Source organism: Eublepharis macularius, chromosome 4 (assembly GCF_028583425.1).
Source record: "Eublepharis macularius isolate TG4126 chromosome 4, MPM_Emac_v1.0, whole genome shotgun sequence".
Lineage (NCBI taxonomy): Eukaryota > Metazoa > Chordata > Lepidosauria > Squamata > Eublepharidae > Eublepharis > Eublepharis macularius.
In genome coordinates this window covers 165,078,798-165,095,166 of record NC_072793.1, presented here as the reverse complement: position 1 = coordinate 165,095,166, position 16,369 = coordinate 165,078,798, and the positions used below count along the sequence as shown (strand labels likewise).

Here is a 16,369-nt window from a genome sequence, read left to right as displayed (position 1 = left end):
CGAAGAGCTGGACCTTCATTTCTACTGCAAAGACAAGGAGGTACAAATGCATGGGGGGGGGGGGCGCCACGTAAGAAAAAGCGGATTGCTGGCAGCGACCAGATGGGCTTGGTGGAAGGAAGAGAGGGGCTCCTTGCAGTGGGAGGCCGAGGAAATGGCAGCCGAAGGCCGCCGCCGATCCAGAGGACGCGGGGCCCCTCGCTCCTCTCCTCAAGGTTACTTCAACTGCCCCATCCTCTACACTGCAAGGGGGGGCGGGTCTCCCTCCTCCTCCCTCTGTGAAGCCAGGAGGTCCTGCAGCCCCAGAGAACTCAAAGGCCTTCCCCTCACGGGGACAAAATTGGTGCAGTTTCATGTTGGGGAAAGGGTGCCGGGGGTGGGCTGCGCTCCTTGTCCTCCTGTCCCGCCTGTGGTGGCATTCAACGAGGAAGGGGAGTTTGTGAGTCTGGGTGTCTCGGTCTTCCAGGCCTCGGAGGCCAGCAGCGAATGGCCCTTCCTCTTCTGCCCACCTGGAAAAACAAACTTGGTCTGCTGAACTTCCTTGGGGAAGAGAGCAGAGAGTTAAAGGTGCATCGTTGGGGGAAAGTGGGAGGCGAGTTCGGATCTTTTCCTTGCTGATGGAATCAGACTGGGAGAGGGATATTCTTTCACTGGCTGGGGAGACTGGTGGCTCTTCTGAGCACCGTTTCCCAATTTGGCACCTGCCCCGTGTCTTAGGAAAGAGGGCAAGGCTAAAGACATGGCATTAGCAAGGATTCAAGACAGAGTAGAAAAAGTGCTGGAGCAAAACATAATCAATTCTAGGACTAACATTAGACAGCATGGAGTGCTGGTTCACAACATACTTTATGCCCAGCCTCCAGACCTTTACTATAATAAGGTGAGGGGCATAACATGGGGCAGAGGTGCTGTTGGGCCTGGTATTCACTTGTCACATGCCAGAGAAAGGGCTCGGAGCCTTTGCATTGCTGAGAGCAGAACCACAAGTGACAAAAGGCACAGATTGGACACTTGTCAGCTTCCCTCAAGTTTTGATGGGAAATGTAGGCATCCTGGTCTCGCAGCTTCGCTCTCTGACTGCTGCCCAATGGACTTTTCAACTGTCACTTGTCCAACATTCCGCCAAGCTGCCTACATTTCCCATCAAAACTTGAGGGAAGCTGACAAGTGTCCAACCTGTGCCTTTTGTCACTTGTGGTTCTGCTCTTAGTACAACTGGAAAGGTTTCCTCAAAGATGTCGTCACTGATGTGTAATTACCAGGACACACACACCCATCAGAATGGCTCCACAAGGGGTGTTATAGTTTTGAATCTTTTTGCCCTGCCTTTTGTCTGATGTGGGAATAAGTCCAGATTTAAACAGGATGATGTCAACCCCACAGTTAAATGCCTTCCCCTAGGATGCTGTAAACGCTCAGCAAACCACTTTCCCCATTATTTTTTTATTCTTTTCCCTTTAGTTGGTTTTCAGTTTTTCTCAACAATCTTTGCCCCGTAGAGCGCACACAGCCTGATGCCACAATTTTGTTTGGACTGGAAGGCCTGAATGAATAAGGAAAGTGTTTGTTGCTTTAACATAGCAGGGGATGGTGCCAAGGGCTTTGTGGGAAAGGAGGGCTTTAAGTAAAGGCTAGGTAGGAGTTAGGAGGGAGCCATCACACAGATTTTGGAGGGAGGATTCTGGGCATAAAGGGCAACAGGGCAGAAAGGGCAGAGGAGGATGAGCACAGGGATGTTGCAGGCAACGGGAATGGAAAGATGAGGGGAGGGATTGGGGCCAGGGAGGGCTTTGGAGGTATCAAAAGCTGGTCTTGGATTCAGAAGAGGGCTTCAAACCAGCAAAAGAGAGGCCTTCTGTGATGAGGTGAACAATTTTGGTGACAAAGGGCTAATACAGAAGTGGGGACTGAGGGAATCACAACAAGGAGGTCTGGGGTAAGGAGTGAGCATGTGGAAAACTGGGAATTTGTCAAGCTGCTGTAGCATAGTGGTTAAGTGGTTCACCTGTGAATCAGCACTCTGCTGGTTCAAATCCCACCACTGTCATCTGCTCAGTAGGTGGTCTTGGGTAAGCCACTCCTCTCAGCCCCAGCTCCCCAGTTGCATTGTGGGGATCATAATAACACTAACTTGTTCACCGCTCTGGGTGAGGCACTAATCTGTCTAGAAGAGCAGTTTATAAGCACAGTTACTATTATTAAGAAACGGGGCTTATTTTTGCAGTGTTGGAAAGAAGGGACAGACTGAATAAAGGGCGCAAAGGAGGGTAAAGCTTGCTTTTGAAAGTGTAGGGCGATGTTGAAGGATAGGAGGAGAGGAGAGGGGGGAGCAAAGAGAAGTTCCATCTTGGATATGTGGAGGTTGAGAGTAGAGATAGAAGAGCTGGAGGGGTGGGGGAGATGAGAAAACTCAGGGGGTTGGGAATTGGGGTTTTCCACTAGGAATTTTTTCAGTTTTTCAGATGAAAAAAAATTGAGGGGAGACCTGGAAAAAACTCATGAAATATTTTCTCTTGATGCTTCTTAAGACAAGGGTTTTCATGCTCAAAATATAGAGCATGAAAATGTCAGGATTTTTTCCAGTGAAAAATGTATGTAAGATAGTCTACAGCATTAAATAATGATTAATCTTATATATACTGTAAACATGTACCTCATTTCTCAAGAATATTTTCTATTTATGGCATATTGTTGCCAAAAATTTTAACATTTAACGTATTTAATAATGCATTTTTAAGGAGTTCAATTTTTCAATTTAATAAAGTTTGACTTAATATCTAAATACGCTGATAATCTTACCATTGTGAGTGTGTGAGGGTGTTTCTGTCCAAATAATTGTACTTGCTTTTGTTTACTTCCATGTTTTGTTTTCTGCCTTCAACTTTTATTTTACCCTGCTTCTCAGATAGCAAAAGTTAAGATCCATGAGCTGCAATAGCATAGGGTGCTACAGTTTGCAAGTCCTTTATGAGTAATTCTGATAGCAAAGAAGACATTTTAACCTTAGAATCAGAGTTGGAAGGGGCCAACCCCTTGCCCAATTCTGGAATAGCCTACAGCATCCCCAACAATTATTTGTCCAGCGGCTCCTTGAAGACTTATGGCTTCCTTATAGCTTCCTTATGGCTTCAAAACCTCTGGACATTTTCCATCTTTTACTGAGAGGAAGGCAAGATGTCCTGATAAAACCCAGTACAAAGGATCAAGATTCTTCCCTTTTGTTTCCATCTCTTCACAGGCAGTAGAGCAGCATCAGCGTCACTTTCTGGATTGTGCCCTCTTTAGGGTAGATGGAAACAGCCACTATGCAGCCTGCTCAGGTAACGGAAGAATCCTCTGGGAGAGATGCAGGGGGCACTTTGGAGGGGTGCTCCTTCTTTGCTGTGGGGCTGGGAGGAATTTCACTCTGCCATGTTGCTTCTGGTGTGAAGAACATTCCAGCTGTCCCCTCGGCAGGCTGTGAAATCCACCGATCTTCTGGAATGAAGAGACAGCTGCAGTGCTGTTCTATTCACTACTCAGTTACTTTCAATTTGGCCACCTATTATCTGATGGAGGAGGGCATTTTTATAAAGGAATGGGGCTGCATTATAAGAGAATGCTTTCAGTAGAGAGAATGGAGTTGTGGACTGTACTACTAATATGTATTATCTCTTGCTGTGGTTTTAATCTTGCACTCTGCATTACATTTCTGCTTACATAAAACCATTGCATTATCACCCCGCCCCACCTTGGACAGCTGCTGCCTTTGTCCAGGTAGGCTAGACTTCCTCTGGCCTCTGCTGTAGCCAACTAAACTTACAGTGCAGTCCTAAGTAGAGTTACTCCAGCCTAAACCCATTGAAATTAACAGGCTTAGACTAGAATAACTCTCTTTAGGACTGCACTGTTGTAGCACAAAACATTTAAAACAATATGTAGGTTGCTAAAGAGCTATTAAAATATATCTGAAAACCAGGAAAGCTGCTTAAAACAAACAAGGAGTGCAGCATGAGTAAGCACCTTTTGAAATACTCCAAGCGCAAATAAATCTATTGTAATGAGGTGACTAAGGCTTAAGGATGGCCGATGATTGGGGGGGGGGGGTTGCTGTGAGCCCAGAGGGGGACCTTCAGGCTTCTTGGCCAGTCCCCAGAGTTGCAGCGCAAGAAGGATGAAATGCAGTCCTGTGGATCCACTGACGTTTCTGAGCAGCTGGAGGAGGAAGACCCACGTAGAGCAGCTTGCAGCAGTTTTCCCAGGCTGCTCCAGGGGCAGAGTGAAGGAAAGCTTTATATTTTCTTTCTTCCATTTCTATTCTGATTTTTTGTCCAGATTTTAAAATATGGAACTCAAAAACAAAATAAAACAAGACAGAAATAAAATCTAAGCAAACCACAACAAAATCTCCTAGATAGCAAACATCTAAAGTCTCTGAACTTTGGGAGGGGCGAAGCAGAAGAGGCCATTTGGAGCCACTCCTGGATCAGGCCTGGGACCTCCTCCCTCCCTCCCTCCCTCCCTCCCTCCCTCTTGCATTTCCTGTTTATAGCTTGCCTTTATGGGACTGGACAGAGACCAGCAGAGCTTGAAATTTTGGGTCCCACTTCCTGCATCTTCCTGTTTCCTTTGAGGTTGTAAGCACATGTGAGGGGGGATTATTTTTATCTTCTTTTTCTGCAGAGGTTGGTGACCTTTGAGGAGGTGGCTGTGTATTTCTCCGAGGCTGAATGGGCTCTGCTGGATCCAGCCCAAAGGGCCATGTACAAAGAAGTCATGCTGGAGAATTATAGGATGGTGGCCTCTCTGGGTAAGCCTGCCTCTTTGTCCTGAACTGATACTGCTTTTTCTACCCTTGGAATTCCTACATTCTGCCTTCATCAAAGCACCATCTGTATCCCAGGATGGAGACATGCCCTGGATAGGCCTGCAAATGCCTCTCTGTAATCGACCAAAGTCTTTGCAAGGATTTAGGGCATTTTTTGGAATCTGAGGAGGGGCTGTGGCTCAGTGGTAGAGCGTCTGCTCGTCAGGCAGAAGGTCCCAGGTTCAATCCCCAGCATCTCCCTGGTTAAAAGGACCAGGGAGGAGGTGATGTGAAAGACCTCTGCCTGAGACCCTGGAGGGACACTGCCAGTCTGGGTAGATAATACTGGCCTTGATGGACCAATGGTCTCATTCGGGATAAGGTAGCTTCATTTGTTCCTTAGATCTGGGAGGATGAAGACAGACAAAATATTCAGGGAGAATTTGGAGCTTCACCCATTGGTGTGAACCCGGCTTCACAACTTTTCCAGTCATTGCTGGTTCCTAACTGAAAATGGCTGTGTGCAGAGATGCTGTGGCCTTGCAAATGGCCATAGTCATTTGGGAGCCAGAAGTGTCATGAGGGATTCACTGAATCTGTGGCTCATTGTGAAAAGCTGCTCTGGGATGAGAGGGAGGAGGGATCTCGAGTGGCTCCAGCCAATCAATGCTGTCTGCTACATTCTGCAGAGCTTGGCGTTGGAGAAAATGCATGTGAATTAGATGTGCTTCAGTGTAAGCCAAAAATGGTCTCCTGGCTCATTTCTGGAGGAGGAAGGGGAGGAGTGATGGCCAACGGGTTGAAGCTTCCCTTCTGTTTGTGGGCTTTGGTTCCACAGTGACATTCCCAACAGGCCCATGACTCTGAGATACAGGAACAGCAAGCAAACCTGACCTGATCTCCTGGCTGGAGGAAGAGGAAGATCTATTTATCAATTATAGCAAAGAAGGGAGAGAGAGCACTGGTTATGTTCCCAAATGTGTAGGGGGGACACTCTGTTGTCTGGAAACGGTGGATGTTAGGAAATGGGTGGATTTTTCAGATTTCATGTAGCCCTGTGGGGCTTTCAAATCCTTCCTTTGGACTCCTTGGCACTTCCCCATATTACTCCTCCCCAGAATTAATTTTTTTCCAAAAGAACATAGGGCCACGGGGGTTGAAATCACCCCCTTCTTCCATGGGGCAGGATGGAATTTTGAAGTTTGGCATAAAAAGGCTTTTAAAAATTTCCCCAGGCGTTTTAAGTAGGTTTTAAGCACCTATGTTGGATGGTATATTATATGTGCTTTGCGTATGTACAGCTGTCTTATGTTTTTGGTAACTAATCCTGTGAGTATTTTTATACTAATGAGTTTTTAGCTTGATGTTTACAGAGAATGTTTGCATTGTTTTATCTCGTAAACATCCTCAAGCAAAATTGTTTGCAAGAACAATATTAATTTTTTCTATTAAAAAAAAGATTTTGTCCCTTTATGAGGCCCTTCAGGCTGGTTTGGAATCCTTGTAATGATTCCCCCCCACCTTCCAAAGCAGGAGCTGTGGTTGCCACTGCTGAACTTCCCTCCTGGCAAGAAGAAGAAGAAGAAGAAGAAGAAGATCCATTTCTGCAGAATGCTGAGCAAAGAGCAAGATCAGCAGGTGACTGTCAGGGATTAGGGCTGCCACTCTGGGTTAGGCAATTTCTGGAGATTTGGGGGTGGAGACTGGGGAGGGCAGTCTTGGGGAGGGATCACCTAGGGTATTATGCTGTAGCATCCACCCTCCAAAGCAGCCATTTTCTCCTGAGGAATTGATCTGTGTAGTCTGGGAATGAGTTGTAATTCTGAGAGATCTTCAGGCCCCAATGGGATGCTGGCAGCACTAGTTATGTGTATTTCAAAATATTTGTAATGTCTCTGTCTCTGAGGGCAATCTCAACTCCCCTCAGTCTGGAGATCAGGGGGCGGGGCCACCGGCCATGTGACCATTTTCTCCGAGGGCAATCCACTGAGTTCCACCACCTCTTTCCCCAGAAAAAAAGCCCTGAATAGGGATTAATATTCAGAATTTTCTTCTGAAACAGGAAACCTATAGGATCCATAAATTAGGAACAAGTATGCCAAATGGGCTTAATCTGAGTGTTAACTTTTCACCATAAATAAAATAACAATATTAGGGCTATCTACTTGTAATGTTATGGAAAATATAGGTATGATGCTAACACGATTGTAAATGACACTCTGTAAAAATGGCAATATTAGGTGACTATCACTTTAAACACAACATAGACGTTTTCCATTAGAACAGCCATACTTGTAAAAATCAGCTAGTGACCGTCCAGTGCAGAAGGAAACACACAGTTGCCTTTATTCTTTGAGGAATTATTCCTATGGAGAGCAAATTATTCAAGGTATTCAAAGGCTTAATAATACAGGTGGTTATAAGGGATTTTTAAATATGGATTATGAATATATAGTGTTATGTTAATAACATTAATTGTATTAATAGTTCCATAAGATACTTTCATAATATAAACAACCTTGAGGAAGCATATGGAAACGAGCACATACTGGTGGCTTGTTTGTTGCTGGGGAGTTGGAAGTTCTCATCAAGGAACTGGAAGAAAAACCGACAGCAATTAGAGACTTCAGCCACCTCTGTGCTTGCACTTCCTAATGTAAAGGAATTGTTCCCCATCTCACCTTCCTTCTCACTGTCCTTGCCGAAGAGGCAGAGGAGAATTTGCATATAGGTGGGAGGACTTGCTTCATGCCCACCCCCCCTCCCTGTTGTACAGAGGAGCATGCAGCCACTCAGGCTGTGTCCTTCCCTTTTCTATGGCTGAATTACAGACGGGGGTGTGTGCGCATTTGAGTGTGTTCTGTCTCCCAGACCCACTCCCTCGAAACCGGAGGAAGGGAATAGGGATGCCATCCTCCAAGTGGGGAGCTTTCAAAGCATTGTTAATCAGAAATAGAGCCTTTGCAGGTATCAAAGAACAAAATTCATTCTTACCAATCAGATTTTAAAACAAAATGTCTCAGATCGTTTTTTGGCGGAATTCAAGAGGTACGTGAGGAGCAAGCTTAAAATAATTCACTATGTTTCACTGTGGGCCACTTCCTGCTGTAGCTAAATGTCAGAAGGGGAGAACCTTACCAGGGGTCTGCAACCAATGACTGCAGTGCTGAATGTGGCTCATCATGGGATCTAATATGGCTCTTTAAAGAAAGAAAATGAAGTCTCTGTTACATAGGAGTTGAACAGCTTATGTTTGAATTGTGGTTTTCATTTGGAAGATGCCTCAAGCAGGACTCTGTGCAGTGCTCAGCCCCATTGACAATGTAAATACATTTGCTTTCACCCAATACTGTCGTCTCAATCTACAAGTTGCTCTGGAAAGTGCTGGCATGAGTCTTCCCAAAAATGACTGTTTAGGATAAGTGATGAATTGGGAATGTTCCATAATTTGTGGCTCCATTTCTCCCTCATTGGATTTCTGTCTTTATTTTTCCAGATGATGAGAGCAAGTATGAGAAAGAACAACAGCACAGAAGGAAAAATGAAGGAGAACAGGAGCAGGAGAAGAAATATGTTTTGTCAGATGGAGCTGAGGTCAATGAAATTCCAATCCAACAAGATGGTTACAAGAAAAGGAGGATGTTCCCTCTACGTGCAGAAGTCTTTACTAACAAATTAACCCTTCACCCACATCAGAGATCACAGTATGAGGAGAAATATTCAGAGAGTAGAAAGAGATACAGTTGGAGTTCACACCTTCTTGGGTGTGAAATAATCCCTACAGGCAAGAAACCTTTTAAATGTTCAGAATGTGGAATGGACTTTAATTATAGAACAAATCTTGCCTCCCATCAAAGAATCCACACAGGAGAGAAACCATATAGTTGTTTAGAGTGTGGAAAGAGATTCAGTCAAAGCTCAAACCTTGCTTCCCATCAAAGAATCCACACAGGGGAGAAGCCATATAAATGCTCAGAGTGTGGAATGAGCTTCAGCCAGAGCTCCAACCTTGCTTCCCATCAAAGTATCCATACAGAAGAAAAACTACATAAATGCTCAGAATGTGGAAAGAGCTTTAGTAAGCATGGAAGCCTTATTTCTCATCAGAGACTTCATACAGGAGAGAAACCATATAAATGCTTGGAATGTGGTATGCGCTTCAGTCAGGGCTCAAGCCTTGCTTCCCATCAAAGAATCCACACAGGGGAGAAGCCATATAAATGTCCTGAGTGTGGAAAGAGCTTCAGTCAGAGCTCGAATCTTGCTTCACATCAAAGTATCCACACAGGAGAGAAACCATATAAATGCTCAGAATGTGGAAAGAGGTTCAATAAGAATGGAAGTCTTACTTCCCATCAAAGAATCCACACAGGAGAGAAACCATATAAGTGTTCAGAATGTGGAATGTGCTTTAGTCAGAGCTCAACCCTTGCTTCTCATCAAAGAATCCACACAGGGGAGAAACCATATAAATGCTCTGTGTGTGAAAAGAGTTTTAGAATGAGTGGTAGCCTTATTTCCCATCAAAGAATCCACACAGGGGAGAAACCTTATAAATGCTCAGAATGTGGGAAGAGCTTCAAACTCGGGTCAATTTTGGCTTCCCATCAAAGAATCCACACAGGTGAGAAACCATATAAATGCTCTGAGTGTGGGAAGAGCTTCAATCAGAGCTCAAACCTTGATTCCCATCGAAGAATCCACACAGGAGAGAAACCATATAAATGCTCTAGTTGTGGAAAGAGCTTTGGTCGGAAAGAGTACCTTACTTTTCATCAAAGAATTCACACTGGGGAGAAGCCATATAAATGTTCAGAATGTGGAAAGAGCTTCAGTCAGAGCTCAAGTCTTGTTTCTCATCAAAGAATCCACACGGGGGAGAAGCCGTATAAATGCTCCAGTTGTGGAAAGGACTTCAGTCGGAAAACAAACCTTACTTTTCACCAAAGAATTCACACTGGGGAGAAACATGGAAAGAGCTTCAGTAAGAATGTAAACCTCACTATGTGTCAAAGTATACCCATAGAAATGCCCTGAACAGGACCAACTGTAGTTTAATTTCCTATCAAATAATTTACTGGCGAGACTTAACAAGAGTGCTTGATATGGATATTAGAGTAGGATTTGCCTCATTGAAGGAGATGGTGAGGCACCACAGCAATCTAAGTATGTCTAGTGTGAGCGTTTTTAAAGAAACCTGTTTCTGGGGTTTAACCAACCACCAATTCTTAGTGGAGGATAGAAGAATGATTTAAGCCTCTTTGGGTCTCCATTGGGGAGAAAACCAAGGTATTAGTAAAGGAAATGAACGAGCCCCGTGGTGCAGAGTAGTAAGCTGCAGTACTGCAGACCAAGCTCTGCTCACAACCTGAGTTCGATCCCGGAGGAAGTCAGGTTCAGGTAGCTGGCTCAAGGTTGACTCAGCCTTCCATTCTTCCAGGGTCAGTAAAATGAGTATCCAGTTTCCTGGGGGTAAAATGTAGATGACTGGGGAAGGCAATGGAATTCTGCCAAGAAAACGTGATGTGACGTCCCCCCATGGGTTAGTAATGACTTGGTGCTTGCACAGGGGACTACCTTTACCTAGTAAAGGAAATAAGTTCATATTCCTGTAAAAATTCCTCCGTCTATAGAATTGAGTAAGAAGGGTGAAGAAGCAAGAGGCCATTTGCTTCCTACTTCCAATTCAAGTCATTGAGCAATAATTTCCCAGCATAAAAGCTGTAGACTTCTTCTTAAGATCAAGACAGGTGTTCTGGATGCTGCCAGAGGCCCTGAGATTTGACCAGATGGAGGCTCCCCAGCTGCCTGAGACTCAGTGAAGTATAACATGTAGAGATATTCCAGCAGCCATCTCAAAGGGCAAAGGGCACCGAAAGAGCTCAAATGAAGTCCAGTGTACTACAATCAGTGATGTGGCATTTCCAGGAAAAATTGAGTTGCAAAATATTCCAGAAAAAGTTTTCTACAACTTCCAAATTCAAATGTAAATAAATAATTTAAATAGAGCGAGCAAGTTTAAGTAATATTAGGAAAAGAAATGAAATTCACCATGTGTAAGCCTGGACCATGTACATGCACTGAGTTTTTTGTCCCTGCTTCATATCCCATGTTTAGACCATCTAGACTGTGGGCCAAAAAAATTTTCCATGGAAAAATATAGCATCAGAAAATTTCCCACCACAAATCACTGGCTAAACTAATGTTACTTGTGGTCAGACTGCAACAAACAGCATCCCATACATACAGCAAGCTTTAGAACTGGGAACAGATGTAACCCGCTACTCCTACATAGTTACAGATTTTTGGCCATCTCAGAATTCAGTGCTGCCCAGGACAAAGAAGCCAGAAAAGGCCTAGATGTGAGCTGAAATCAACAACTCCAGAAAAACCAGCAAGTCTGAGGAGGCATCAGTGTAACAGTCTCAAGGAACTGGGCCAACCAAAAAGGAGCATCTTGAATACAAAGAAATATACAAAGCTGTGTTTTTATCATGCCTGAATAGTGTACGTTTTGCATACTGCCAAGATGGGGCTTTCATATAATTAGAAGATACCTAGGTACCCAAAATGGGAATAACTATAAGCAATTTGTGGGGCTGGGTAAATAGGTAAGGAATCAAATTAAGAAGTAAACAAGTAGTAAATATATGTTACATAATGAAAATTTAGGTGGGGAACACATTTTATCCAGTCAGTGACCCACTTAAGGCTCTTTAAGAAATGAATCAAAAAGCTAGTGAAAAAGACCAAAGGTTTTGTCAGATTGACAAAAGAGTAAAAATGTCTTCTTTTCCAGGGACAACAGGCTTCTCTGTTAGTTTGGGCAACCAAACTTTGGGATTCTATAGGTGATGAACCTAAAAGGACTCATGGTGGGGGACCTCATTGTACTTGAAGAGAGGAGGACACTCTGAGACGTTTGGGTATCCTCCTGACCTAACAGTCAGTGGACTGTGCTGCGGAAGTCTCCCAGCTGATGGTGGTGGGCCCTCCATCCCCACTGGAGATGGGAAAAAAGCAACCTACTTTCTTATGGGACAGACTCAAAGGGTTCCTTCAGTGTGGAGATTATCTTTCAGGGTTGCACAGGGCATGATCTTGTCCCCCTTGTCTCCCATTCCCTCACCACTGGAGACAGAAAAGATCAACCTACTTCCTGCCCACAGGGATCGTGGGAAGGAGAGTACCAGAATGAGTCTGAGGGTCCTCCTCTACTTCAAATAAAAGGAGCCTTCAGGATACGTCCAATGATCTGTTTCTTCCTTTATCCCATTCCCCACACTATTTCTTCTTTCCCCTCTCCTGGCAGCCCTCTCATCCATCCTCTTTCCTGCTTCCTTCTCACTCACCAACCAGCCTCCTATTTAGTCCCCCCCCCACTCAGCTTTATTCTTTATTTGCTTCATTTATACCTCATCTTTCTCCCCAACAGGGATGCAAAGCAGCTTACACTGTTTTCCTCTCCATTGTATCCTCAACAACAAACTTGTGAGGTACCGTGTGAGGCTGAGAGTGACGGGCCGAAGGTCACCCAGCCAGCTTCTATGGTAATGTAGGGATTTGAACTTTGGTCTCCCCTATTCCAGTCTGAAATTCTAGGCACAACACCAAACCAGCTTTAAGCTTTCTCTCCATTCCTCCCCCTGGCAGCCTCTCAACGGGAAAAAACGATCCATACAACAACAACAGAACCCCTAGATACGCCCCTAGGCAAATATGATATGGCCAGCTATGGACCAGTAGCTGATCTGCCCTTTCTGGACAAAGTGATTGAGCGGGCAGGAGGAGACCAACTCCACATCTCCTTGGAAAACTTGTGCTTTAGATTCTTTGCAGTCAGGCTGGGCTTTGGGACAGAGACAGCTCTGGTGGTTTTAGTTGATGATCTCCCTCTGAAGGTAGACCAAAGTCATGCTTTTTTGTTGCTCTTCCTGGACCTATCTGCAGCCGTTGGTTCAGTAGATCATGGCAGCTTTTGAAGTATTTGGAGGCAGAAATAGATATCGGGTTGCATTAATTTGTTTATGTTATTTATAGCTGGCCTTTCTCAGTGAGACTCAAGGTAGATTATGTCATGTAAGTCAATATGAATTACAGCTGGAACATTCCATGAACAAAGCAGTAGGTTACAGCAATAGTCAGGCAAGTATAGTCTGCAGTCCCTAACCCTTTCCCAAGTACCTGTCTGAATAATTTCAATACAGTCTAATCTTCTAGGCAGAGAACTTAAAGGACCTTATGCTTTGACGGGGTTCAGTTGACTCTGGCTGACTCCATTAAAAGCCTGATGCTTATAATGGATCTAACCCTGCTTCTAGAGAAGCAAGTTAATGCAGCTGCAAAAAAAAAAGCCTTCCAATTCAATCTAGCCCAGGTGATGGTTCCCTACCTTGGCACAGGCAATCTGGCCACCTGGATCTACACCATGGTAACATCCAGGCTTGACTACTGTAATGCCCTCTATGTAGCTTTCCCCAGTTGGTGCAGAATGCTGCAGCTAGATTACTATCAGGAGTTAGGTGAAGCATACATATTACTCCCATTCTGCAGTCACTCCATTGGTTTCCCTTCAGTTACCAGTCTCAATTCAAAGTTTTGGCTGTCGCATACAAAGCCCTTTATAGCGTTGGCCTCTTATATCAACAGGATCGCCTCTTTCCCTGTGTTCCCATGTGGCAGATTTGCTTATCTGAACAGGGCCTTCTGCAGGCACCATCCTGCAAATGGGGAAAATCAACAGCTGCACATACCCATTCTTTGTGGTGGCCCCTACCTTGTAATGGTATACCTGAGGAAGTCAGGAAAGCTCCCACTGGTTTTCCACAAACGATACAAAACAGAATTACTCAATAGGGCTTTCTTAGAGCTAATGGGGTTGTGCTGTAAGGAAATGGTTCAGAGAAATGCTTTAGCAAAGGGACAGAGACTGTAGACTGTACTACTGCATACAGTCTTGTTGTAAGTATGTTCCTACTGAGTAGTTTCCGAGTTATTTTAATATGTCAAATTGCTTGTTTTGTTTCAGCTCTAGATTTGGATTTACACTTGTTTTCCCATTTCTGCAATCGTTACGCTATTGTATTGTTTACTGAGTGTTTCAGCCATTGATTGTACTGACCTGGACTGTGTAATCCATCTTGAGTCTCAGAGGGAAAGGCATATTATAAATTAAATAAAGTAGCAAAAATTGTGTAATGGTGTTGCATTTTCATAATTTTAATAATATGTATGCATGTTAATCTATGTATTCTCACAGATTCCACAGTTGGTCAGGACTGTCTGTAACCCAGGCAGTTCGTTAGTGTCGGTGAAGAAATAGCAAATTTATTGCTGTTTCAATTGTGAACAAGTGCCATTTTTAGCTTTACAATTATAACTTTGCTTTGAGAATTTAATGAGAGGTATCAAAGATGATCTCCGCACAACTGTCGTTTATATTTGTAATCACTTTGTGGACTAATCATTTTATTTAGGGGACAATCACGTGGCTTGTTTCTGTTCCTAACTGCCACCATCTTTATAAAAAAAGGTCATGGAAGGGGCTGGACTAATCATTTTATTTAGGGGACAATCACGTGTTAAAGTTAGAAAGGTTTGTTTCTGTTCCTAACTTCCACCATCTTTATAAAAAAGGGTCATGGAAGGGGCTAATCATGCTTTCTGCCAGTGACTTCCGGGCAAAGGAGATCCATGCCTGTGCAGGGCCTCTAAACTTTACATAGCATTCTGCCAATCAGCTTAAAACCTAATTTGCCTTAACTGCATGTATTTAGCTACGTTTGAGAAATGTTAGGAGACCTGATTTTTATCGTATGCTGTTTTCACGTACTGGTAAGATTAGTTAGTACCTGTATGTATTTATCAAATTCTTGTCTAATAAAGATTTATACTTTAACACAAAGAATTTTTCTGTTTATTCTGTTGGCAAAGGATCTGACCCCAGGTCCATAAATTTATTGTGCCACAACAGTTAATTCTCAGAGTTTATTTTACATAGATCCAGTGGGAATTCTGCAGCTGTTCAAGATAATGAGGAAAATGCTCATGGGGCTGAGTGATGTTGACCCCCCCAAATTGGGTGTGAATTAGATAATTTGTCAGAGTAGTACGTCAGAGCTAAGTTGCCTGATAGCCACAGCCATGCCTGGGCCAAGCTGCGTGATCCATGAATTTTAATGTAGTTATCACACTGTGTGGAACCATGAAATGCTACCCCGGTTGTCCTGAAGGATCACGCCATGGACTTCAATGAGATGTGCGAGTTTACAATGATTTTGTTGGCGTCCATTTAATACTCATAATGGTCCATGAGGATATTTAATGCAGCTTTTGGACAATAGCAGTGCCACAGAGACTTGGATCTGTGTGTTTTTATGGTTCATTCTGTGGCCATGGATGTGACCTTGACATATCATTATGAATTTGGGGTGGTTCATGTATAAAAATCCTGAGGATCGTGAGGATCCATGTTTTAGGGCTACGGAGGTGACACAATGGTGGATCTGTGTTGCGATATGTGGTTATGGATGTCATACGTGATTTGATGGTGAGTTTTCAGGGAACCAATACGAAAAAAACTTGGTGCTTCATGAGAATGCATGCTTTGCAGCCACATTTTTACCCCATGGCATACCAAGAAGGAATAGGTACGAAATTTTTGTGGTTGAATCAGTGGCATTGGAAATAATATCTGATTGGATGGTGAGTTTTGGGTGAGCTTGTGTAAAAGATCTAAAGATCCATACCTTGGATCCATACTTTTGCACTGTGGCAGCCCCAAGAAGCAATGGATACATGGTTTTTGTGGTTCAGTCTGAGACTTTGGACATGGTTTGGAATTGCATGGTGAGTTTTGGGTGACCCCATGTAAAAATACAGAGGATCTGTGATGATCTGTGCTTTTTAATTATGTTTTGCACCATCGCGGTGCCCAAACCAGTGGATACATGATTTTTTGGGTGCAATGCAACCTGTGGCTATGGACATGATATGAGATTGCAAGGTGAGTATTTGGTGGCCCATGTAAACATCCAAAGAATCATGAGGATCCATGCTTTTGAGCCAAGTTTTTGTGACATGGCAGCACCACAAAGCGGTGGATGCATAGTTTTTTTGCTGAAAAGTCTGGTTATTGGCATGACATGGGATTGTACAGTGAGTGTTGAGTGACCCCAAGTCAAAATCTCAAGGTACTATGAGGATCCATGGCTTGAAACTATGTTTCTGTGCCATGGTAGTGGCATAAAGTAATGGGTATGTGATTTCAGTGCGATCTCTGGCTATGGACATGATATGGGATTGCATGGTGAGTTTTTGGTGGACCCATGTAAAAATCCAGAGTGCTTTTGAATGTTTTTGTGCCATGGTAGCACCACAAAGTGGTGGATGTGTAATTGTGGTTCACATTGTGGCTATGGATATGAGATGGGAGTGTATTTTGGGTGACCCTCCCCAAGTAAAAATCCAGAGGATCCATGAGGATCTGTGCTTTCACATGATGTTTTTGTGTTGTGGCGGCACCATGGAGCGGTGGGTGCGTGATTGTTTTGGTGTTGTCTGTAGACTAGGACATGATCTATA

The 16,369-nt window shown here is 43.8% G+C and overlaps 1 protein-coding gene across 1 annotated transcript in view; it reads left to right on the top strand.

Moving 5' to 3' along the window:
• The window catches only part of LOC129329361 (zinc finger protein 208-like), a 192,776-nt gene that overhangs the window by 152,987 nt on the left and 23,420 nt on the right, over positions 1 to 16,369 (top strand). Inside the window, exon 8 of the mRNA XM_054978899.1 lies at positions 8,566 to 9,755. Coding sequence (XP_054834874.1) covers positions 8,566 to 9,755 — 1,190 coding nt within the window. The remainder of the gene's footprint in view (positions 1 to 8,565; positions 9,756 to 16,369) is intronic.